Source organism: Cucurbita pepo, chromosome 9 (genome assembly GCF_057944985.1).
Source record: "Cucurbita pepo subsp. pepo isolate OVF chromosome 9, ASM5794498v1, whole genome shotgun sequence".
In the NCBI taxonomy this organism is placed as follows: Eukaryota; Viridiplantae; Streptophyta; class Magnoliopsida; order Cucurbitales; family Cucurbitaceae; genus Cucurbita; species Cucurbita pepo.
In genome coordinates, this window is record NC_141806.1 from 12,157,146 (window position 1) to 12,180,845 (window position 23,700).

Genomic DNA, 23,700 nt, shown 5'->3' on the forward strand with positions numbered 1-23,700 from the left:
TATAATGCGAACTACCGTTACTATTGTTTAAGGCGGCTCAAATCGAATAATAACACGTGGTTGTAGCCGTGGCAGATCCAGAACTTTATGATAACGACATAATTGGTTTATATTAGGTTACGTTTTTAGAGAAATACCTGTCTTTGCTTCCTGTTTTAGTTATTATTCTCATAAAATTATAGATCTGTGAACAATGTTCTATGTTCTATTAGACCGATTTTGTGGGTAATAAGTCCTACTTGCATCCCACCAACACGAGCCCTACCAACATGGTCATATTACTTCAACACGAGTTCTTCTAGAATGTTTTGTATTCACTTACAAAGCTTAGCCATAAAAGTTCCTATAACTGAGCTACCAAAAAGAAGGTGCACCTTGATAGTATGGGTAGCGACTTTCAATTCTTTTAAACCTTTCTTAGCCCGTTTATCCTGAGGATCACTCTCATTTGGATAAGGTACTCCTTCTTTACTCGGGTGACATAAATAATAATATAAAGAAACATAAACCCGTTTGTTAAAATTTTTTCAAGACAATTTGATTTTTTTTTAAAAATACCCGCAAGAAACTCAATACTCGAAAAGTATCCATGAAAAATCTCTATTCTGATCCGTACAAAAATAAATGAAAAATTAAATAGGTGGCAGGAATGAAAATGAAAATGAAAAAGCTGTCAGTTTCTGTTCGTGGACATCTCTAATAGTAGCTACTCTTGTGAACATGTCTGTTGTGGTGTCGATCTTAAGAGAGAGAAACCGTCAATCTAATTATTTTTCAATTAATGGATGCGTGAAGCAAGCAATCAAAACCAATCATATAAATTAATTATATAGTTTGACTAAGTCGATTTAATACCAAATTCAAATCCCTTTGTTATAATTAAAAACCCTAAATGGAATGGATCCATCTTGGAAATGGCACCCAATGGATTTAATTCAATAATCGACTTTTCTTCTACGCCATCCTTAATTGCTAAGTCATTTCTTAATTTTGTCCCTATTAGAGATTAATATCGTATTTATATTTTCGTCATTATCGTGATTTCAAGATAAGCACACGGGTTAAGACACGTACTCTCGATCGAGAATTCATAGGTTAAACCACCATTTCATCATCTACATGTGTCTAGTGTCTTATACTTGTCCGAAGGCGTGTTGTCTACTTGATATATTTGAAATGCCTCAAAATGTACTATAAAGGAATAGTTATACTTGTCCAAGGCGTGTTGTCGACGACCACATTGTTAAACGAATCCACAATGGTATGATATTGTCCACTTTGAGCATAACCTCTCATAACTTTGCTTTGGATTTCCCCAAGAGGCCTCGTACCAATGAAGTTAGTATTCCTCACTTATAAACCTATGATCATTCCTTAAATTAGCCGATGTGGGACTTTCATCATTCAACACGCATGTCCCAATGTATCCTGTTTCGGTAGAATTATATCTACACCTCGTAGATTTGAAATGCCTCAAAATATATACTATAAACGAATGTGACTAGTCGTCAATTTTTCATACTCGTAGTTATATGCTATATAAGCGTTATGTTGTCCTTTTCACTTACAACCTATAACATTCCTTTCGATCTTACTTTGAAACTCTCTCTCAAAAAAAATTCTGTCCCCGTTTTCTAAAATTTTTCTTCTCAAACGGGACCAGAGGCTAGAGCATAACCCAAATGGGTCATTGTTTCGGGTTGCATATATATATATATATATATATATATATATATATATATGTGTTTGTAAATTGACATAAAATATAGAGATGAGTTGAGAGTAGCATTATGAAGAAGATCTCCTTTTGACAGAGAATTCCATTTAATGAAGCTACCGATGGCCAAAGATGTGGCCGCCGCAGCCGCCGTCATTTGCGGCGGCGGAGGAGGAGGAGGAGGATCTGTGTGTTAAAACAGTGTGGTTATAGTCAAATGGATCAGATTTGTCCTGCAATTCTGCTGCAACAGTTTGCCTTCTTAAGTAACAAGGTATGTGGGTTTGGTTTTTTTCTTCTTTTTATTATTATTATTATTATTAAAAAAAAAAAAAAAAAAAGACTTTTCAAATAAAATAAAAAACAATTACAAAACCAATATTGATTTTAAAATTCTGTTTTTTAATAAGAAAAAAAAGCATAATTAAAAATATTTTGTTTGAGAAAAAAAAAAAAATTAAAAGGCATGTGAAACTCATCCTAATAAATTATTAAATTATTTAAATATCTTATATAATTGGTTGGGGAAGGCATCTTATTTAAATATCTTATATAATTGAGAGTCCAGCTTCCTTGCTGGCACACGGTCCGGCATCTGGCCTGATGATACCATTTATAACAACTCAAGTTTACCGTTAGCAGATATTGTCTTCTTTAGGCTTTGGCATTCGAGTTTCTCTTTAGAATGTTTCGTTTTTCACTCCAACAGTAGGTTCTCACGGTTAATTTTAGAACATTTTGTAAATGTAAACTAAACAAGAGTGAAGAATCGAATGGAAAGGTCGGTAATTCTTGGGATTTCTCAAATGAATGAGATAAAAAGAACTAAAGAAGCATCTTCCTCAACTTTCCGACCATCGGCAGCACCAAGAACTTGGAACCTCACAAATCCGGCCGACGTCAGCGGCGGGTTTCGCCGGTGCTCTTTTATCTAGCCCATAATTCCATTTGTAAGAATAATGGGATCTTTCGACATTTATGAAATATATGCCCGAACCAATGTGGGATCTTACAATCCACCCCCTTCGAGGTCCTGCAATCTCTTCCTTTCTCCAAGTTCACCGTTAGCAGATATTGTCCTCTTTGAGCTTTCCCTTCCGGGCTTCCTCTCAAAAATTTTAAATCGCGTATGCTAGGAAGAGATTTTCACACCCTTATAAAGAATGCTTTGTTCTCCTCCCCAAACCGATGTGGGATCTCACACATCTTTTCAATGTATTATCGGTAATTAATTCATATACCCTTTATGAGTCCCGTAAAACTCTAATCTTTCAGTTTTGTCTCGAGTAGATCTATGAATTTCAAAAATTGACGAATAAGTCAATGATTTATATAGCGGTTGCCAGTGAGGAGGCTGAGCCCTGAAGGGGGGTGGACATGAGACAATGTGCCAGCAAGGACGCTAGGCTCGAAAGAGGATAAATTTGGGGGTCCCACATCAATTGGCAAAGAGAACGAGTATCAGCGAGGACATTGTTCCCGAAGGAAGTGGATTGTGAGATCCCATATTGGTTGAGGAGAAGAACGAAACATTCTTGATAAGGGTGTGAAAACCTCTCCGTATCAGACCCATTTTAAAAATGTTGAGGAGAATCCTGAAACGAAAAGCCAAAATAGGACAATATCCGCTAGCTTTGACCTTGTGCTATTACAATTTATTAGACAAAACGTTAAAATTTAAAAACCCAGAGACCAAATATGTACACGTTGAATGCAAAAAGAGAAGATTTCAAGAGACTTTACTCGGCAAACGGTTCGATTATCAAACCATATTGTGATTGTTGTAGGTCCCACACTTTCATCACCTCGATATGTGGTTGAAGTTGTATGGGAGAGTAAATGGCAGGGCAATTCTCCTTTGGCAAAGAAACAAACAAATGCATTATGATTAGCATTTGGAATGAATCAAATGAATGGTTTGATCATGTTCTTGCCAAAGGAGAATTACACTGTCATTCCTGAACCCCAACCCTATGATTTTGCTACCTCTTGCTACCCTCATGAGTAGCCTTTTAAATCCTCATGATCCGCACCTCCCCTTGGATATGCTAATGAAATAAACCAATGGCATAGAAGCATATGCCACTTTTGCTATTCCTTCAGTCCCTATACTTCTTTTTGTCCATCATTTTCATTGCCATGAAGATTTAAGGTAACAATATTCGAGATTAGGAACAAAGTTCTTGAGCCAAAGCTTCATCCATGCTTCAATCATTACACAAACTAAGCACCAAATTTCCCAAATCTTTTCTTCATCTGTCTCCTTCAAGTAGTGGAAGGATTGCTGAGTGGCTATCTAAGAAACTCATATATATCTCAGTGCAGATTAAGCCTAACCCTTCTCCCCCGGCTTCCTGTAACGACCCAGATCCATCGCTAGCAGATATTGTCCTCTTTGGGCTTTCTCTTTCGTACTTCCCCTCCAGGCTTTAAAACGTGTCTGCTAGGGGAAAGTTTTCACATCTTTATCAAGGGTGTTTCGTTCTCCTCCTCAACCAACGTGGGACTCTCACACTTCGTCTCAAAAATATTACTCAACTTTCAAAAGTTTCAATATGAACTTAAAAAAAAAAGTTAAAAAATACTCGTACCGTTAATTTTGGATGGATACTCTTTTTCAAAAATATTTTTGAACTTTAGAAAAGATTTCAAAATACCCTTTTAACTTTTAAAAGTGTATTAAGGTTTGACATGATACTTTATTTCAAAAATTAACATTATGGTTTGACATGATCGATCTTGCTTGTGGAGTGATTCGAATCTCAAATAAGTTTTTTTTTGTCTTGATATATTTGATCAACAAGGTAATCTAAATTTTACTTTCACTTGACGTAATTCTTTATCGTTTTGGGGTTCTTTGGTATTTTCGATTTGAAGGTCTTGTTCTTCAATAAGGTTGTTAGATCGATCTCTTAAGAGTACTTACGGGTTTTAGCATTTGTGATCCAGAGATTTGCATATCCATGAGAGTTCTTAAATCCAATTGGTTAAAATTTTCATATCATTAAAAGGAAATGAAATTTGCCCATTATGTTTCTTAACTCATGAACTTGTTCCTTTACGTTTCTTGTGTTTAGATTTGCATACTAGCCTCGTTCAAGTAAACTTACTCAAGCTATCTTGTAGAGTGATTTGAAATTGAGTTTAGAAACAAAATTTCTATACTTTTGATCAAATTGTGTGAGATCTCATATCAGTTAGAGAGGTGAACGAAATATCTCTTAAAAGGGTGTGTAAATCTCTCCCTAACATACGCGTTTTAAAACATTAAGTGGAAGTCCGAAAGGGTAAACCCAAAGAAGACAATATCGGCTCGCAATAGGCTTGTACTGTTACATATTGACCATCAAAGTAAATGTAGGGTTGATTCCTCGTCATTTTTAGAGTTCTTAAATATTTTAGATTTAAAGATATTGTTCTTCGACAAACGGAATGATTTCAATTTTTTCTTCGTTTTTTATATTTACAACTCTTTCATAAGGCTGTTGATTAAAGACATGGAAAGGGGCAATAGAAAAAGGTGGCCAAAGGGCAAAGAAAAGAAGCCAAGGGGCAGCATAACCCAAAGGCCAAAAGGAGGATAAGAATAAGAACTCATGAACAGAATATAGTTGTTTTACTTGGTTGATTCTCATGATTTGTAAGTACAATTATTACAGTGACAGTAATAATATAAGGGGTTGTGAGCTGCAACCAAAAGGGATTATTCCAAGAGCATATAATTTTATGTTTCTTGGCTTTACAAAGTGTTGAAATTCTTGCACCAAAAAAGTGGTGTGAAAGTATCACCTTTTCTTCCTTCCCTTTACTTTTTCTCTTTAAAAAGTGGTTTACTTGAAGCGTTTTCCTAATCGTAACCATCGTTTATATCGAAACTTTACGCGTATTTCGTCGTGAATTTGAATGAGAAATACATTTGGTCATGGTGAAAAAAAAACTTAGTATGTTTTCGTAGAAGTTGAGTAAATAGAATAAACGAGAGTAGTTAAATGAGTTATCGAAGGAAATCAAGTAAAATGAGAAGTGCGGAGAAATCAAAGAAATCAATAGAGAAAGGAGGCAATACGACGTTTGTAACAGCCCAAGCACACTGCTAGCAGACATTGTTCGCTTTAGCTCATTATGTATCGTTGTCAGCTTTCCGGTTTTAAAAAGGGTTTGTTAAGGAGAGATTTCAACACAAAGAAATGTTTCGTTCCCATTTCCAACCGATGTGGGATCTCACAATCTATCCCTTAGGGGCCAGCGTCCTTGCTGGCACACCACCCAGTATCTAGCTCTAATACCATTTGTAACAGCTCAAGTTTACCGCTAACAGATATTGTCTGCTTTTGCCCGTTACGTATCACCATCAGCCTCATGTTTTCTAAAACGCGTCTGTTAGGGAGAGATTTCAACACTTTTATAAGAAATGTTTTGTTCCCATTTCTAACCTATGTGGGATCTCACAATCTACCCCTCGGGGGCCAGCGTCCTTGCTGGCACACCACCCAGTATCTGGCTCTAACACTATTTGTAACAGCCCAAGTTTACCGCTAACAGATATTGTCTGCTTTTGCCCGTTACGTATCGCCATCAGCCTCACATTTTCTAAAATGCATCTGTTAGGGAGAGATTTTACACATCTTTATAAAAAAAAATGTTTCGTTCTCCTCTCCAACCGATGTGAGATCTCACAACGTCCCAACACTACAAAAAAACCAAAGAAAAAACATAGCTTCATGGTACTACATCGCAACGACACTATGCTAGCTAATGTGCGTAAAAATAGCACCAAAAACTCGACACACGTAAAAATGCTTACCACAAATATACAAATCAGGTTTTAATATAGTGTACAAATAATTACGAGTGTCATGTCATTAAAGTTGGATTTACGAGTTAAATTTTATATAGTCGTGTTTATTTCAAGTCTCCATCTCGAAAAAGGAAAATCCCGATTTCTAATCTCGAACACGATTTGGAACCGAGCCGTGTGGTTGAATGATTTAGGGAAGTGGAGAGTTGAGAAGGGAATCTCATCCCCAAGTAGCATTATACTTATATACACATATTTGAAAGGGGTAGGCATTGTGCTTAGAATATGCTGATCTCTCTACATCATCAACATTGGCGATGTGAAGGTTTGTTCAAAAGCTTTATATAGAGATGGAAGGTAATGAAAGAAAGTGCATTGAAATGAAGATGAACAATGAACATGAAGTGCATTGGATGGATTTCTGGGCAATTACTCCATTGGCAGATGGTTTTTGATTAATGCCCAATCAACTTACTGCCAAAGGAGATTTGCCCCGTAATGCACCTATGCAAATTACTCGATATACATGTCTCGATTGTTCAAGACTCGAGTCAAGACGTAGACAAGTTCTTTTTGTGATATCCCCCATTAGTTGGGGAGGAGAACGAAACACCCTTTATAATGGTGTGGAAACCTTTTCCTAAAGTTTTTAGGAGAAGGCGGTAAGGAAAAGCCCAAAAAGGACAATATCTGCTAACGGTGGGTTTTAGCCATTACAAATGGTATCAGAGCTAGACACTAGGCTATGTGCCAATGAGTAGCCTGTTCCCCAAAAGGGGTAGACATGAGGCGGTGTGCCAGTAAGAATGGTGGGTCCCAAAGGGGGTGGGGTGGATTTGGTGGTGGTCCCACATCAATTGGAGAAAGGACGAGTGACAACGAGGATGCTGGGCCCTGAATGTGGGTGGATTGTGATATCCCACATTGGTTGGAGAGGAAAACGAAACACCCTTTATAATGGTGTGGAAACCTTTCCTTATCAAATGCATTTTAAAGCCTTGATGAGAAGCTCGGAAGGGAAAGCCCAAAGAAAACAATATCTACGATCTCAGCCTATCAAAGGCTGAATTATATGTCTTTTGTTTGGAGAGGGATTCTAGACAAGGTATTTTAAAATTATTTATAAGCATGACATTTTTAATAATAATTTTAATTATTTTATTTTCAATTTAATATTAGGTCTGGTATAAAAAATTTAATATTATACTGTCTGCTATAAAAAATTCAAGATTATTAGTATAATAATGAATATGAGGTGGTTGATATATATTAGAATCATGTTAAGTAATAATTTAAAGGGTCTATCGTATATGGATAATGTTGAGTGACTTGTCTTGTTTCAACTATTGATACAACCCATTTTGTAATTGTTACAAATGATTTGATTCTAATCATTCATGTGGATGCATATGTGGATACATGTGAGTGGAGGTATCCTATAATGAGTTTATACAAGACAGACTACGATGAGTACACTATGAGACGTAAACATGATACTACGAAGGTCGCTTTTCCCTCTAGGTGTCCGACAATAGCTTATCAGCGAGTGCTAGCCCGACCAGCAGAGAGTGTGCGAACCCGCTTGGTGGGCCCACGCTCGCACGTGTGAGTCGTGTGTAGAGAAGTACTACACATCCAACTTAGCCCGGAGTGGAAAGTCATTTAAGAGAATGAAATGATGTTTTAAATGATAGGTCTCATCATATTGCATGTGTTTGTATTTCATGACCCCGATAGTGAAATCACTTACTGTATTTCTTAAAATACTCAAGTCATGTGTTACTCTTACATTTAAGGTAAAAACAAGATACCCTTGTATGGATGACGGAGGCAATGCGTGAAGACCATGGAACTGGTGTTAGGGTAGCTGTATTTGTATTTATTTTGTAGCCCTTCGGTTAGATCAGGGCATTGTGTTATTCTGTTTTCTTATATGTTCTTTGATTGATTTAAGAATTTTATTTTCAAATCGTTTAAGTTCATAGCATGGTTTTTGAAATATTTAAAATGGATATTTTTTGCATAATAAAAAAGGTCATGTCATGCATATGACAGTTGAGTCTCACCCTCTTATTGGCTGGGGAGGGACTTAGTTTATGGTTGAATCATAAACAAAATTGTTAATTAGAGAATCATGGGTACTTAGAGTGAAAATTTTAATTATATTAGAAGGACTCGGGTTGGTCTATGGATAGTTTTCATTCTTAAAAAGCGAAGAGTAAGTAACGTGATCATGTCATAGGAGAATGTCAGGGCCATCAGGTGCCAAATTTAGATTCTTAACGCTAATCCGAATCCTGGGCATGAGACATTACAGTCTAGGTCAATTCGATCTTCTTTTGACCTAATTCAAAAAGGAGCTAAAGAGAACCCTAAAAGGGATAAACACTCTTATTCAACTTGAAAATGAAAACTCTTCCTAATTCCTTACATCATTGTAACGCTAAATTCCTCATAGCTAACTCAAACATATAAATCTGTTAGACAAACACCACACACATGTAGCCGTTCTTTCTTCTTTAAATAACTTTTACTGTTGTTGTGACGTAAAGGTTAAAACATATTATCCTTTCGTAATTTTGACAACAACAAATGCTCTAATTTCTCCAACATCATAGGATGATATGTCATGTTTTTAAATCCAACATTACAATTGTTATTGGGTTATGTTAGGGTAAAAAGAAAGGATTTATGAAGGACAAATTTAGTTCATGCATCCAATCATTCATTATCATTACAAGATGCATTAATTTTGATTGGTTTTTGAGTAATTTTGAAGCAATAAACCATCTAATTTCAAGTAATATTCTATCATAATGCAAAATATAATGTTATTATCATTTAATTTTATAAGAACCAAGTTTAAAAGTGTAATTTTTATATAAAATAGTAATGATTATTTCGTGATGAAATGAAATTGATTCGATTCGTAAAGTGACCTGAAGTCACTTTCAATAGTTATTAATGATATTACGTTTACACTTAAAATCACGACGACGTAAAATGACTCTAAAAATAAATTAAATACTTTTATACGCTTAATTTAAAAAGTTATAAATTAAATAATTATAGAACAAAATTTTAATAATATTTTTATGGCGGAATTGTTTAGAACCTTCTCCTAGTGGCCAACATTTTCTTACCGTATTAAAAATATTTTTACGATAACTAGTATGAACTTTCAATAAATAAATAAAAGTTTGAGGTTCGAATCTTTATTTGAGTGGAAAAACATATTTTGTAAGAGTGTTAGTATGATCTAATAACCCGACCAACTCGAATTATCTGGACAAAAAATGAAGGTTGAGTTGGGTTAGTTTTTTTTGTTCGGACTGCATTGAGTTTTTTAGAAATCAAAACTTGGGGTCACTTTGCGGGTTGACATTTTTTTATTGGGTCAACCCGACCAACCAGAAAATAGGGTTACAACCCAACCTAATCTTACAAGATAATAGGGTTACAACCTAACCTAATCTTATCCTATTTCAAATTAATATGAAGATTAAGAATATTTAAACGTTTATAACCAATGTTAGTGACGCGTTGTGACTTGTGAATGTTTGATATTTTAGTTATTAACGTAACATGCATCATGGATAAGTGAGATTTTTGTAAATAATTAAAAAAAACAACCTGACAACTCAACCCAACCTAACTCGAAATAGAGAGTTTGGTCGGGTTTACTTGTGAACTCTATTCGAATTGTTCAGGTTAAAGACTTGTGATCATTCCTGATTATAAACTCATGATCATTCCCTAAATTAGCGGATGTAGGACTTTCATTCAACAGGGTTTTTTTTTTTTTTTTTCTTCAATTTGAACTAAGTTGAATTTTTAAGAAATCGAAACTTGGGGTCACTTTGTAGGTTGACATTTTTTGTATTGAGTCAACCCGACCAACCATAAAATAGGGATACAACCTAACCTAACACTATCCTACCTTTAAATTAATACGAAGATTAAGAATATTTTAACGTTTATAACCCATGTTAGTGATGTGTTGTGACTTGTGAATGTTTGATATTTGAGTTTTATGAGATTTTAGTTATTAACGTAACATGCATCATGAATAAGTGAGACTTTGTAAATAATTAAAAAGAACAACCTGACAATTCAATCCAACCTAATTCGAATATAAAGAATTGGGTCGGAATTACTTATAAACTCTATCCGAATTGTTCAAATCACGAGCTCATCCCGAGTCCAAAAACACATTCCTAAGTGCAATAAATTAAGACAAATTCCACACCATTTTACACGTGACGCCCACACAATTTACCCACACATACTTTCCTCGAAAAAGCAATGTAATTCAACGGAAATTTCTAGACACATCAATGTCTTTACCCTCTTCACATATAAAATCACATTCATTTGTCAAAAACCCAATTAACCAAACAACCCGACATAGAATCCTCTGTTCTCAGCCGCCATTGATGGACCTTGAGCAACTTCTAAATCTCTTCAATTCCGTCTGGTTTGAGCGTGAAATCTTCAACAACCACCCCTTTTCATCTAACCCCCAAAACCCACAACCAGAAAATCCCTTAAAAACCCCGCCGTCGCCGCCGCCGGAGGAGGAGGAGGAGGAGCCTTTCGTCCGACAGATTCGAACGAGGTCAATAAGCGAATACTTAACCTCCAAATTGAGCTTTATGTCCAATTCCAACTCACCCAATTCAGTTCTGTTTTCGCCAAAGCTTCAAACGATGGCCGGAAACGAGTCGCCGGAGAACAGCCAGAGAGGAAATGAACGGCGGCGGAAAACAGAGTTGAGAATGGAATGGTCGGAAAGTAAGAGCTTGTCGGAGCTGGAATTCGAGGAGCTAAAAGGGTTTATGGATATGGGATTTGTTTTCATGGAGGAGGATAAAGATTCTAGCTTGGCGTGGATTGTTCCGGCATTGAACAGAGGCCGGAAGGAAGGAGAAGAAGAGATGGGTGGGGAAATTTTGAGGCCTTATCTTTCGGAAGCTTGGGAAGCTATGGAGTTGAGGAAGCCATTGATGAAGAAATGGAGGTTTCCTGGTAATGAGACTGATATGAAGGATAATCTCAAATGGTGGGCTCATGCTGTGGCTTCTATTGTTAGATGACATTACTTTCATTCATTGTTCTTCTTTTTCTTTGTAATTTCTTGGGTTTTTGTCTTAAATTTTGATCTTAGTTTCAAAGTCAATGTGAATATATTTTTGGAAATTATTGCTATTTATTTAGTGTATAGTTTTGAAGGAGTGAGGATTTATTCATATTCATATTCATAGAATATAGTTATGATTAGGGGGAAAATGGCATATGGGGAAAATCAAAATAAGGTTAAATTTGAACATAATTAAACGATAGTTAGTATTGAGAGAGTAATGAGTGCCAGTAAAGACGTTAGGCGCTGAAGGGCTTGGATTGTGAGATTTCACATCGATTGGAGAGAAGAACGAAACATTCTTTGTAAGGGTGTAGAAACCTCTCCCTAGGAGACACGTTCTAAAAATCTTGAGGGGAAGTGCGAAAGAGAGAGCTGAAAGAGGATAATATCTGTTAGTGGTGGGTCTAAGGGAAAGCTCGAAGAGGACAATATCTGTTACTCGTGGGTCTAGGACAAGCTCAGGACAATATCGGCTAGTGGTGGGTCTAAGAGAAAGCTTAAAGAGGACAATATCTGGGTGAGTCTAGGGAAAGCAATATCTAGTAGTGGTGGGTCTAAGAGAAAGCTTAGAGAAGACAATATCTGGGTGAGTCTAAGAAAGTTCAAAGAGGACAATATCTACTAGTGGTGAGTCTAAGGGAAAGCTCAAAGAGGACAATATCTGCAATGGGTCCAAGGGAAAGCTCAAAGAGGACAATATTTACGGTGATTCCAAGGGAAAACTCAAAGAGGACAATATCTACTAGTGTTGGGTCTAAGGGAAAGCTCAAAGAGGACAATATCTGCAATGGGTCCAAGGGGAAGCTCAAAGAGGACAATATTTACGGTGATTCCAAGGGAAAACTCAAAGAGAACAATATCTACTAGTGGTGGGTCTAAGGGAAAGCTCAAAGAGAACAATATCTGCACTGTGTCCAACGGAAAGCTCAAAGAGGACAATATTTAATGTGATTCCAAGGGAAAGCTCAAGGAGGACAATATCTGCTAGTGGTGGGTTTGGGTTGTTATAATTAATATATACTCTTGACTGAGAAATGCTTAAAGAAAACGAAAGTTAATGCCTATACTAACAATGTGCACATTTTTTTTTTTCGTGGCTAAATCATAGATATTCCATGATTAAACGTGCTTTACTTAGAGCAATTCTATTTTAGATGATCTCTTAGGAATTTTTCTGTAGTGCATGTGAGTGAAGGCAAAACATGTTAGAAGAACCCATGTTGATCTCTGGGGATAGTCTTCGCTCTTATGAAGCAAAAAGTAGGTAACATAACCATGTTGCAGGAGATGTAGAGGAATGGTGAGACCATCAAGTGTCAAATCCTGGGCATAGGTTGTTACTTTTGTTGTACCAAAAATATCTCAAACTACTTCTCGAGTTTTGATGAGTTTGACGATCCTTCTTTTCTACGACGGGCTTCCTCGTTCCGACGTCTAGCATGAAGCAGTCTTCTCTGTTGTTGTACACAAACGAAAGAAAAAAAGAATAAAGGTCAACCCTCAATGGCGAGCTCACTCGACGATAGAGCAAATCCTCTTCAAGATGTAATGTTAAAGAGAAAGAGTAGATATATTGTTGCATTGTTTTTTTCAATTGAGCTTTTATGTGAGATCTCACGTCAATTGGATTGAGGGGAACAAAACATTTCTTAGTGTTAGATGAACACGACTCTCCACAATGATATGATATTGTCCACTTTGAGCATAAATTCTCATGGCTTTGTTTTGGGTTCCCAAAAGGTCGAGTCTTATTCATCCAACATGTATCAGAGTCATGCACTAAACTTAGTCATGCCAATAGAATTCTCAAATATCGAACAAAGGACTCCAAAAGAGAAGGAGTAGAGACTATGAAAGTCTCACATTCGCTAATTTAGAGAATGATCCTCGGTTTATCTCCGTTGCTATGAGGCCTTCTGCGAAGCACAAAGTAAAGTCATGACAGCTTATACTCAAAGTGGACAATATCATATTATTGTGGAGAGTCGTGTTCATCTAACATTTAAAAATGCTCAAAGTGGAATACTATCTCGGTCGGTACGAGACCTTTTTTTTTTTTTTTAATTTTAAAAATATTTTTTAAACAAAATATTTTTATTTTATTTTTTAAATTGAGTGATATTTTTTATTTTATGAAAGTGTTTTATTAATTTAGTTTATTTATATTTAAGAGCACGATATTCTCTCATTGCAAAAGTGGGGTCCCCCAAAAACGCGTAATAATTGTCTTTTTGCACGATTTTATTTCGAACGTTGGAGCGTCTTTCCGTTTACTTTGACAGAGTTACTAACGGTCTTATAAAAAAGTCCTAAGGTTTCACGGCACAACAGAACAAAAACAACTACCTCAAAAGAACTAGTAACGACCGTAATGGTATTTTAGTCGTTTACCACCATCGATTTAAAAACTTGGTTATTATTTGTTTTCTCTTTGCCACTGTGTTAAACATATTTGCCTTTTTATTATAGGTATCTTTCTATTTATTACGATTTTCATATCCTTCTAATTTACTTATTATAAATTGAGAACTTTAGGTGTGGTGGATTAAGCAAACATTCTCATGGTATCGGGGCGCCGAAAACATACAGAATCCTCATGAGTGTTCCCATCGAAAACATACAGAATCTCGAAAAACCTATCGACCTTCTGCAAAGATTTACCTTTGGAATCTGGGTGCCACACTAGCCTCTTCACCAACCAAGTCGCCACCGCCCTTCTCGCCAAAATTGGCTCCTTTACCCAACGTGACGACTCTTCCGGTTGGCCTTCTCACCAAAATTGGCTTCTTTGCCCACTGTGGCGACTCTTTCGACTTCAATATTGTATTTGTCCTTTGCTCTAGGTTTCCCCCTTCTACTTCTTGAATTAGAAATATAATCACTAGAGCCAAGGCAGCATCGTCGCTGAGCGATGATCCCTTTTCATGGATCATTGCCGCTGAGCGTCGATCTCTCTACAGTTTTCGATGGGCAAGAAAGTGTTTCTCTATGCCTCCTCCGAACTAGGTTGTTGACATTTTCACGAAAAGTGTTTCTCGACCTCTCTTTGAATTTCAAATCCAAGCTTCACGTTCGTTCAAATCCGATGCTTAGCTTGCGGGAAGAGGAAGCGTTAAAGATATTTAATACCATTTAGGATAATTGTTATTAGTTATTAAGTAGAATAAGTTTAGAAAAATTGTTAGTCTTTTGTTTATGAAAATTGTTGGTTTTTTGTTTAGGAGGATTGTTAGCAAAGAAACTTTTCTCCAAATTTTTTTTCATGATTTTTTTATTTGTTCGGCCTATTTTGATTGTGGACCATATCCAACATTTGGTATCGGAGCTAGGATGCTGAAACAAATGTCATCACCATATACAGTAGCCGGATGAGATATGACAATGATAAAGAGTGGGAAGGAGGGGAGTATAACAATCTAGTACTTGTTACTCACGAAAAGTAACTAGTAGCATGGTTGATAAAGATGTGTGTTAACTTACATATACAAAGTGTGTGGGATGTCATTGAGCTTGGTGATGACATTGGGGAGCGTAAGGATAGGATGACTCTTGCAGTCATCTACCAAGCAGTCTTGGAGGACGTCCTTCTCATGTTGGCAGAGAAAGACTTGACAAAGGCAGCATGAGAGACATTGCAAACTATGCATGTAGGTGTGAAACGTGTCAAGAAAGCAAAGGTGCAGGGCTTGAAGAGAGTGAGTTCGGTTATCTACATGATGGATGATGAGTCAATAGACGACTTTGCCATAAATTTGATGACAATCGTTAGCGGTATCCGTTCGTTAGGCGATCTCCATCATCAATAAGTTCCTTCGAGCTGTCCCTCTAAGTTTTATGCAAATTGTTACCTTCATTGAGCAGTTCGATGACCTCACAAACATGTCGGTTGAGGAGGTTGTTGATCGTCTTAAGATCCATGAGGAGAGATTTCGTGGCTACGAAGATAGAGAGAAGGAGAAACATTTATTGCTCACACACGAGAAGTGATTGGCACAGACGAAAAAGAAAGATGCGATTGATTCTTCCTTTTTAGGTACGAAAGGACATGATAGTCACAAAAAGGAAAGTAAAGGTCATGGGTGTGGGCGTGGTCGTGGTCGCGGACATCACGACTGAGGAGGTCATGACAACACCTCACAAACCCATGACAATGCCAACCACTGGAAGGGTAAGAGCCTGCATTGATGTTGATCAAGAAAATGGCCAACCCGTTGATACTCAATAAAGATAAGGTTATGACGAACCTACTCACAGATGAAGAATACCAAATGAAAACTAACATATGTTACTAGCCAGAGGAGCGAGCAACCACGTGATCGGAGATCAAGCAAAGTTCAAGGAGCTTATGTTTGGATTTATACCCTTAAGCACGGTAATTAATTGTTTAGTGTTTAACAATAATTTTTATTATGTTATTTGTAATTTAATTGTGACTTATTATATGAGAATTGAAGGTGATTGACATATAAGAGGATCGTGTTCAAGTAATAACCTAAAAGGTTTATAGTTCAAATATCATAAAGTTCTCCATATTAATAACTAAAATCTCATAAAGTTCAAATATCAAACATTTACAAGTCACAAAGTATCACTTACAAATGTTATTTTCGTCGATTAGCGTTCTTGCCATACTTATTTGACTTCCTTCGCAAATTCTTGTGTTGTAACCCTGTTTTCATGTTGATTAGATCGACTTAACCAAAAAAATATATCAACCCAGCAAACCGAATTTTTCAGTTCTAAAAAATTCGACTAACCCAAGCAAGAAAAAAAATCTTAGTTCAAGTTGGTCAAATTAACCCAATGTATGAACACAATGCTCTGCTCTCATTGAGAGTTGAACTCAAGACCTCCCGCTTACTAAACGGGTGCTCTATCCAACTGAGCTATGAGAGCTACTTGAAAGCCAAAAAGTACCAATATTAAAATCACCAATATCTTAGGATTCAGATACCACGAAAACTTTAGTTTAAAAAAAAAAATGCAATGATTTACATTATATATAAAATTATTTATACAAAGGAGAGTGGAGAACACACAATGCTCTTGTTGAGAGTTGAACTCAAGACCTCCCGCTTACTAAGCAGGTGCTCTAACCAACTGAGCTACAAGAGCCACTTGAGAATAAGAACAGACCAATCACAGAACCGCAAACAAACAAACATCCCTGTGAACCTAACCAACTGAGCTACAAGAGCCACTTGAGAATAAGAACATACCAATCACAGAACCGCAAACAAACAAACATCCCTGTGAACCTCAACATTTGAAACCTATGCTCTTGTTGAGAGTTGAACTCAAGACCTCTCGCTTACGAAACAAGTGCTCTAACCAACTGAGCTACAAGAGCTAAATATGATGATGTTAAAAAAGTCCGATAAAATTTAAATAAAATACGATAAAAGTATAATAAATCCAATTATAAGACGATGTTATTTAGAATATTACAAACGGGGAAACAAGTTTGGAATGTAACTCTAAAACAAAATACAAAAGACTCCAACTGACACTCTAGAATCGTCCCCTTTGTGACTGCACAGCTCTAGAATGTTCCTTCACCTCGATTGGTAGCCTGTGAACACCTGAAAAATAAAGAGGAAAGAGGGTGAGTATAAAAATACTCAATAAACAACCTACTTGTAGGCTCTCATCGCATCCATGGCCTAGTAGGTGACCACGTGCTTTACTCTGGGCTCTAGGTGTATTGCTCTTATTGTGCATAGTTTGTGGTAGCGTGCTTAGTCTATGCAGCGGTAACCGATATCCGATATCCGATGTTGAGGTGCTACCTCAACAAACACTCTCTAACAAGTGGGAAAAATGGTGAGTGCTAACCTGTTTGTCATCCATGGGAGGTAGTTTACGAACCCATCCCACAAGTCATCTAGTCGCCCAAAGTTGGGGGCGCTATCGCCTTTACGTGCTAGGAATGCTAACTATCTGCATAGTTGACGTCCTCCCACAAGACGGATCCAACAAAACTCTCTCTCAGGTCACACAAGCCTAGCTCAACGATACCGTACTGAAGCGGAAAGAGAGGTAGAAACTCTGCAACATTGTACCAACTGCCATGGGCCTACATGTTACCTTTATTTTTCTCCAAGGTTCTCATTGTGGTCTTCTTCTAGGTAAATCTCATCTCTCGTTCCCATGATGTTTGAGGTTAATTCCTCGGGCTAAACCAATCTCTGAATACACATAGGTCTAAACCACTAATAAAAGTTAGAATTTAATTTAGGGTCAAAAATCAAAATGAAACATACGCTCTTGTTGAGATTTGAACTCAAGACATCTCACTTATGACACAATTGCTCCAACTAACTGAGCTACAAGAGCCACTTGAAGAAGAAGACATATCAAACACAGAAGGACAACCAAACAAATACTATGAAAAGTATAAGAAAAGTAGCAAATAATCAAGTTCTTAGAATAATGCTCTTGTTTAGAGTTCGACTCAAGAAGACTCACTTACTAAGCAAGTACTCTAACCAATTGAGCTACGAGAGTCACTTAAAAAAAAAGGACATCAAACGCTGAAACGACAATCAAACAAAGACTTTGCCTTGTTAAGAGTTGAAATCAAAACCTCTTGCTTACGAGCAGTTGAACTCAAGACCTCTTGCTTACTAAACAGGTGGTCTAACCAACGGAGCTACAAGAGCCACTTGAAATTGGTAAACAGGTGGTCTAACCAACGGAGCTACAAGAGCCACTTGAAATTAAAAACATACCAATTTTTGAATCGCTAAACGAATAAACACCCATAAGAAGAATAAGCAAAACGCTATATAAGTTCAAGATATATCATCAAATGTTTAATCGAATATTTCTGAAACTAGCCTGAACACAATGCTCTCATTGAGAGTTGAACTCAAGACCTCCCGCTTACTAAACGGGTGCTCTAACCAACTGAGCTATGAAAGCAACATGAAATTATAAACATACCAATTCTAGAATCGCCACACGAATGAACACCCAAGCAAACATATCTTAGTATCGTAAAAACTTTAGTAAGGAAAAGGGGAAGAGTTGCAAAAGACTACTTCAGTTTACGCTATACATAGAATTGTATCATAAAATACAAACCGAAGAGACATATGAGAAAATTTAAATTGTATTTACACCTATGCTCTTGTTGAGAGTTGAACTCAAGACCTCTCGCTTACGAAACAAGTGCTCTAACCAACTGAGCTACAAGAGCCACTTGAATATTAAAACATATAGAACACTGAAACGACAAAAAAAATACTCGACACAACATGACTCGAGCTACTTGAAACTAAAAACATACCAATTCTAGAATTGCCAAACGAATAAATACCCAAGCAAACATATCTTAGGCTCTTCAGTTTACAGGGTACATAGAATTGTATCATAAAATACAACCCAAAAAACATATTTTTACATATTTTTAAACTTAAAAGTGGGCATTTTCAAACGTACACATCCATGCATTGCTCTTATTGAGAGTTGAACTCAAGACCTCCCGCTTACTAAACGGGTGCTCTAACCAACTGAGCTATAAGAGCTACTTGCACAAAAATGTATCATTCACAAAATCACTAAACAAACACCAAAAATAATTCAAGAATATTAATACATGCATGATAATTTGAAAGATTTGCATTGGTTGAGAATTGAACTCAATACCTCTCACTTACAAAATAAGTAATCTAACCAACTGAACTATAAGAGACACTTGAAAAACAAGACATATCGAACAACCAAACAAATACCCAAATAGGTTTTGTATTATGAAATACATACCTAAGAGATACTATGAGAAAAATTGAACTCATAGCTCGAGTGGAAAGACAATTTTTTAAATATATAGACACCCTGCTCTTATTGAGAGTTAAACTCAAGACCACCTGCTTACTAAACAAACAAGACAATCAGGTTGTGAATTTTTACCGATAAGAACAATGAACAAAGCGCTAATCATCAAATATTAATACCAAGCATAATAATTTGAAATTTAAATAGTAAATGGTAAACATGAACTTTCTATGCTCTAGTTGAGAGTTGAACTCAAGACCTCTTGCTTACGAAACAAGTGCTCTAACCAACTGAGCTACAAGAGCCACTTAAATAATATGACATATCGAACACTGAAACGACAAACAAAAAAATACTCAAACATTAACTTAGAATTCTGATACCATCTTAGCTTTATGAAAGGAAAAGGGAAAACTACGAGTATTTACATCATATGTAAAATTGTATTATGAAATACATACCTAAGAGACCTATTTATACTATGAGAAAAACAAGTGTCATGATGCGACTGAGAAGGACAACGCGTCATCCAACACACTAAGAAGAGTGTGGATGAGAGCCAAGCGTGACATGAGTTAGATTAAAGGCAACAATATCATCAAGAGTGTGAGAGATAGACTTGAAAGTGACCGATTTGGGCCTCGCCATAACTTCAAAAGTCAGGATTCTAACATGAGTTTCAACATACAGTAATGGAGTTAAATTCGTATATATAAAATATTAAAACTCACCAAATTTGGTGTCAATCAGACACCAGACAAAGGCTCTACGAGATAAAATGCTTCATGGCCTAAGTGAGCTACCCTCATGGCACATAGGGGTGTGTCATGGTTTGATGACATCTCGAGGCCCGAGATAGCACATCATGAAGCATTGATGAGATTCGAGACATGTCCGAGTGACCTGATCTTACACAAACTTAAGGGTAGTCAACCGTGTCCTTTATCTAGATTGAGTGTGAGTTACTACTTTAGAACACAATGCTCTTATTGAGAGTTGAACTCAAGACCTCCCGCTTACTAAACGGGTGCTCTAACCAACTGAGCTATAAGAGCTACTTATAACAAAAAACGTAACAATCATAGAATCGTCAAACACGAATGAGAACTACCGCTAATCAAGAATATTAATACAAACATGATAATTTGAAACTTGAATGACAAATAGAGATATTAAAAGATTAGAAAACCAAATGAATTTATACTCTTGTTGAGAATTGAACTTAAGACCTCTCGCCTACGAAACAAGTGCTTTAACCAACTGAGCTACAAGAACCACTTGAAAAATGACATATGTAATAGCTCAAAAAAATAAAATAAATAAATAAATAAACAAATAAAAATGATTATAAAAAAAATAGTTAAAAGAGGATAGTAATAATAAATGAATAAATAAACAAAAAATCAATCTTTCCCCACTTCTCTTTACCAACCTCTCATCCCTTCCTACAATTATCTCTCGTGAACCCATTCTTACGGGAAAAAGTAACGGTTACTGCAAAAAGAAACAGAAAAACAACAAATGTAACGATAGGAGTAAGATACGTTCATGAAACGTTAAGATTAGGTTACATACCGGAGTGCTATGGATAGGGGAGATTGATAAAAGAATATGGTTAGGATATGGGTAGAAAGAGATAAGTTTGTGATAAATTGATAGAACGATAGCGTTAGGATACGTTCCTGTGATGATATGACTAAGGTACATTCACGTAACGATATGACTGTGATAGGTATAAGAACGTTAAGGCTATGATAAGTTAGGGAACGATATAAGCACGAAATGTTTACGATATGACATGTTTATGATACGATATATTGTGATGTGATGTGTTATGTTTAGACTGTTTTGTGTGACCATTGAGGTAATTGTTGTATGAATTGCACGTTATGAAATGACATGTTAAAAGCATGGAGCGTTATATTATGTTTTCTAAATTGTATCTATACAGCATGTTATGAATAACATGATATCACGATAAATGAAATGAAATGTAATCCCGTTAGAATTATGTATGATACGTAAATTAGAAATGACATGTTAAGCATGAAAGATGATAGGGGGTTATATTCATTAATGATAAAAGTAAAAATATTGGGGACCTCATGTATTATGTGTGCTCATGCATTTGGGGGATACCCCTATTCCATCACGAGGGTACGGACTCATACATCCAATGGCAGGACAACGATCGTTATGTTTTTCATAGCGCTGCCGTGACGGTTACTAGTTCTAACGGGTGTCCGGCCTAAGGAGCTCCCAGAGTATGCTCGCCCAAAGAAAAGTGCCAACGATGTGCGAACTGACTGGTGAGCCCATACTCGCACGTATGGGCTGTGTGTAGAGTATATGGTACATGTCCAAATTACCCATTAAGACAACACCGTAGGAAAATAGATTGAAAGGATAGGTCCCGTCATTACATTCGGATGTTCTTGCATTTAACCGCAATAGTGGGGTCACTTAGTGAGTATTTCTTTAAATACGACATCACAACTCTAGACCATAGCACATGCATAGGATAGTGGTATTTTGAACTTAAACGCTTAATTATTTTATTTAGTCTTTTGTTGTGTCGTTTTAAAGGTGTTTTCGAAACATATAAGTTTGTGGTTGTGTTTTAAGAATTTTATTTAGTCTTTTGTTGTGTCGTTTTAAAGGTGTTTTCGAAACACGTAAACGCTTAATTATTTTATTTAGTCTTTTGTTGTGTCATTTTAAAGGTGTTTTCGAAACATGTAAGTCTGTGGCTGTGTTTTAAGAATTTTATTTAGTCTTTTGTTGTGTAAAGGTGTTTTCGAAGTCTTTTGTTGTGTCATTTTAAAAGTGTTTTCGAAACACGTAAACGCTTAATTATTTTATTTAGTCTTTTGTTGTGTCGTTTTAAAGGTGTTTTCGAAACACGTAAACGCTTAATTATTTTATTTAGTCTTTTGTTGTGTCGTTTTAAAGGTGTTTTCGAAACACGTAAACACTTAATTATTTTATTTAGTCTTTTGTTGCGTCGTTTTAAATGTGTTTTCAAAACATGTAAGTCTGTGGCTGTGTTTTAAGATAAAGGTTATGTTTTAACACTTAACACTTAATTATTTTATTTAGTCTTTTGTTGCGTCGTTTTAAAGGTGTTTTCGAAACATGTAAGTCTGTGGCTGTGTTCTGTGTTTTAAGATAAAGGTTATGTTTTAACACTTAACACGTAATTATTTTATTTAGTCTTTTGTTGCATCGTTTTAAAGGTGTTTTCGAAACATGTAAGTCTGTGGCTGTGTTTTACTTAACACTTAATTATTTTATTTAGTCTTTTTGTTGCGTCGTTTTAAAGGTGTTTTCGAAACATGTAAGTCTGTGGCTGTGTTTTAAGATAAAGGTTATGTTTTAACGGTGTTTTCGAAACATGTAAGTCTGTGGCTGTGTTTTAAGATAAAGGTTATGTTTTAACGGTGTTTTCGAAACATGTAAGTCTGTGGCTGTGTTTTAAGATAAAGGTTATGTTTTAACGGTGTTTTCGAAACATGTAAGTCTGTGGCTGTGTTTTAAGATAAAGGTTATGTTTTAACAGTGTTTTCGAAACATGTAAGTCTGTGGCTGTGTTTTAAGATAAAGGTTAAGTCTATGGCTGTGTTTTAAGATAAAGGTTAAGTCTGTGGCTGTGTTTTAAGATAAAGGTTAAGTCTGTGGCTGTGTTTTAAGATAAAAGTTATGTTTTAACGGTGTGGCTGTGTCTGTGGCTGTGTTTTAAGATAAAGGTTAAGTCTGTGGCTGTGTTTTAAGATAAAGGTTAAGTCTGTGGCTGTGTTTTAAGATAAAGGTTATGGCTGTGTTTTAAGATAAAGGTTAAGTCTGTGGCTGTGTTTTAAGATAAAGGTTATGTTTTAACGGTGTGGCTGTGTCTGTGGCTGTGTTTTAAGATAAAGGTTAAGTCTGTGGCTGTGTTTTAAGATAAAGGTTATGTTTTAACGGTGTGGCTGTGTTTTAAGATAAAGGTTATGTTTTAACGGTGTGGCTGTGTTTTAAGATAAAGGTTATGTTTTATGTTTGTGGCTGTGTTTTAAGATAAAGGTTATGTTTTAACGGTGTGGCTGTGTTTTAAGATAAATGTTATGTTTTAACGGTGTGGCTGTGTTTTAAGATAAAGGTTATGTTTTAACGGTGTGGCTGTGTTTTAAGATAAAGGTTATGTTTTAACGGTGTAGCTGTGTTTTAAGATAAAGGTTATGTTTTAACGGTGTGGCTGTGTTTTAAGATAAAGGTTATGTTTTAACG

General features: G+C 36.1%; 1 protein-coding gene and 8 non-coding genes across 9 annotated transcripts; 1 reads left to right on the forward strand and 8 right to left on the reverse strand.

Moving 5' to 3' along the window:
* Positions 1-10,945: 10,945 nt before the first annotated feature.
* On the forward strand, positions 10,946-11,725 carry LOC111802131 (uncharacterized). The gene has a single exon (XM_023686398.2). It carries the CDS (start codon positions 10,952-10,954, stop codon positions 11,609-11,611), a length of 660 nt encoding a protein of 219 aa, XP_023542166.2. The 5' UTR covers positions 10,946-10,951; the 3' UTR covers positions 11,612-11,725.
* A 4,755-nt stretch (positions 11,726-16,480) lies between these two features.
* On the reverse strand, positions 16,481-16,554 carry TRNAT-AGU (transfer RNA threonine (anticodon AGU)). The gene has a single exon. It is a non-coding gene; the product is annotated as a tRNA-Thr (tRNA).
* A 145-nt stretch (positions 16,555-16,699) lies between these two features.
* TRNAT-AGU (transfer RNA threonine (anticodon AGU)) lies at positions 16,700-16,773 on the reverse strand. The gene has a single exon. It is a non-coding gene; the product is annotated as a tRNA-Thr (tRNA).
* Positions 16,774-16,934: 161 nt separating this feature from the next.
* On the reverse strand, positions 16,935-17,008 carry TRNAT-CGU (transfer RNA threonine (anticodon CGU)). Its single transcript has one exon. It is a non-coding gene; the product is annotated as a tRNA-Thr (tRNA).
* Positions 17,009-18,508: 1,500 nt separating this feature from the next.
* TRNAT-AGU (transfer RNA threonine (anticodon AGU)) lies at positions 18,509-18,582 on the reverse strand. Its single transcript has one exon. It is a non-coding gene; the product is annotated as a tRNA-Thr (tRNA).
* Positions 18,583-18,785: 203 nt separating this feature from the next.
* Positions 18,786-18,859, reverse strand: TRNAT-CGU (transfer RNA threonine (anticodon CGU)). The gene has a single exon. It is a non-coding gene; the product is annotated as a tRNA-Thr (tRNA).
* A 254-nt stretch (positions 18,860-19,113) lies between these two features.
* TRNAT-AGU (transfer RNA threonine (anticodon AGU)) lies at positions 19,114-19,187 on the reverse strand. Its single transcript has one exon. It is a non-coding gene; the product is annotated as a tRNA-Thr (tRNA).
* A 481-nt stretch (positions 19,188-19,668) lies between these two features.
* TRNAT-CGU (transfer RNA threonine (anticodon CGU)) lies at positions 19,669-19,742 on the reverse strand. Its single transcript has one exon. It is a non-coding gene; the product is annotated as a tRNA-Thr (tRNA).
* Positions 19,743-20,418: 676 nt separating this feature from the next.
* TRNAT-AGU (transfer RNA threonine (anticodon AGU)) lies at positions 20,419-20,492 on the reverse strand. The gene has a single exon. It is a non-coding gene; the product is annotated as a tRNA-Thr (tRNA).
* Between the last annotated feature and the right edge of the window lie 3,208 nt (positions 20,493-23,700).

Bases quoted from the DNA above. Each gene is read 5' to 3' on its own strand.
- LOC111802131 (XM_023686398.2), top strand. From the start codon at position 10,952: ATGGACCTTGAGCAACTTCTAAATCTCTTCAATTCCGTCTGGTTTGAG.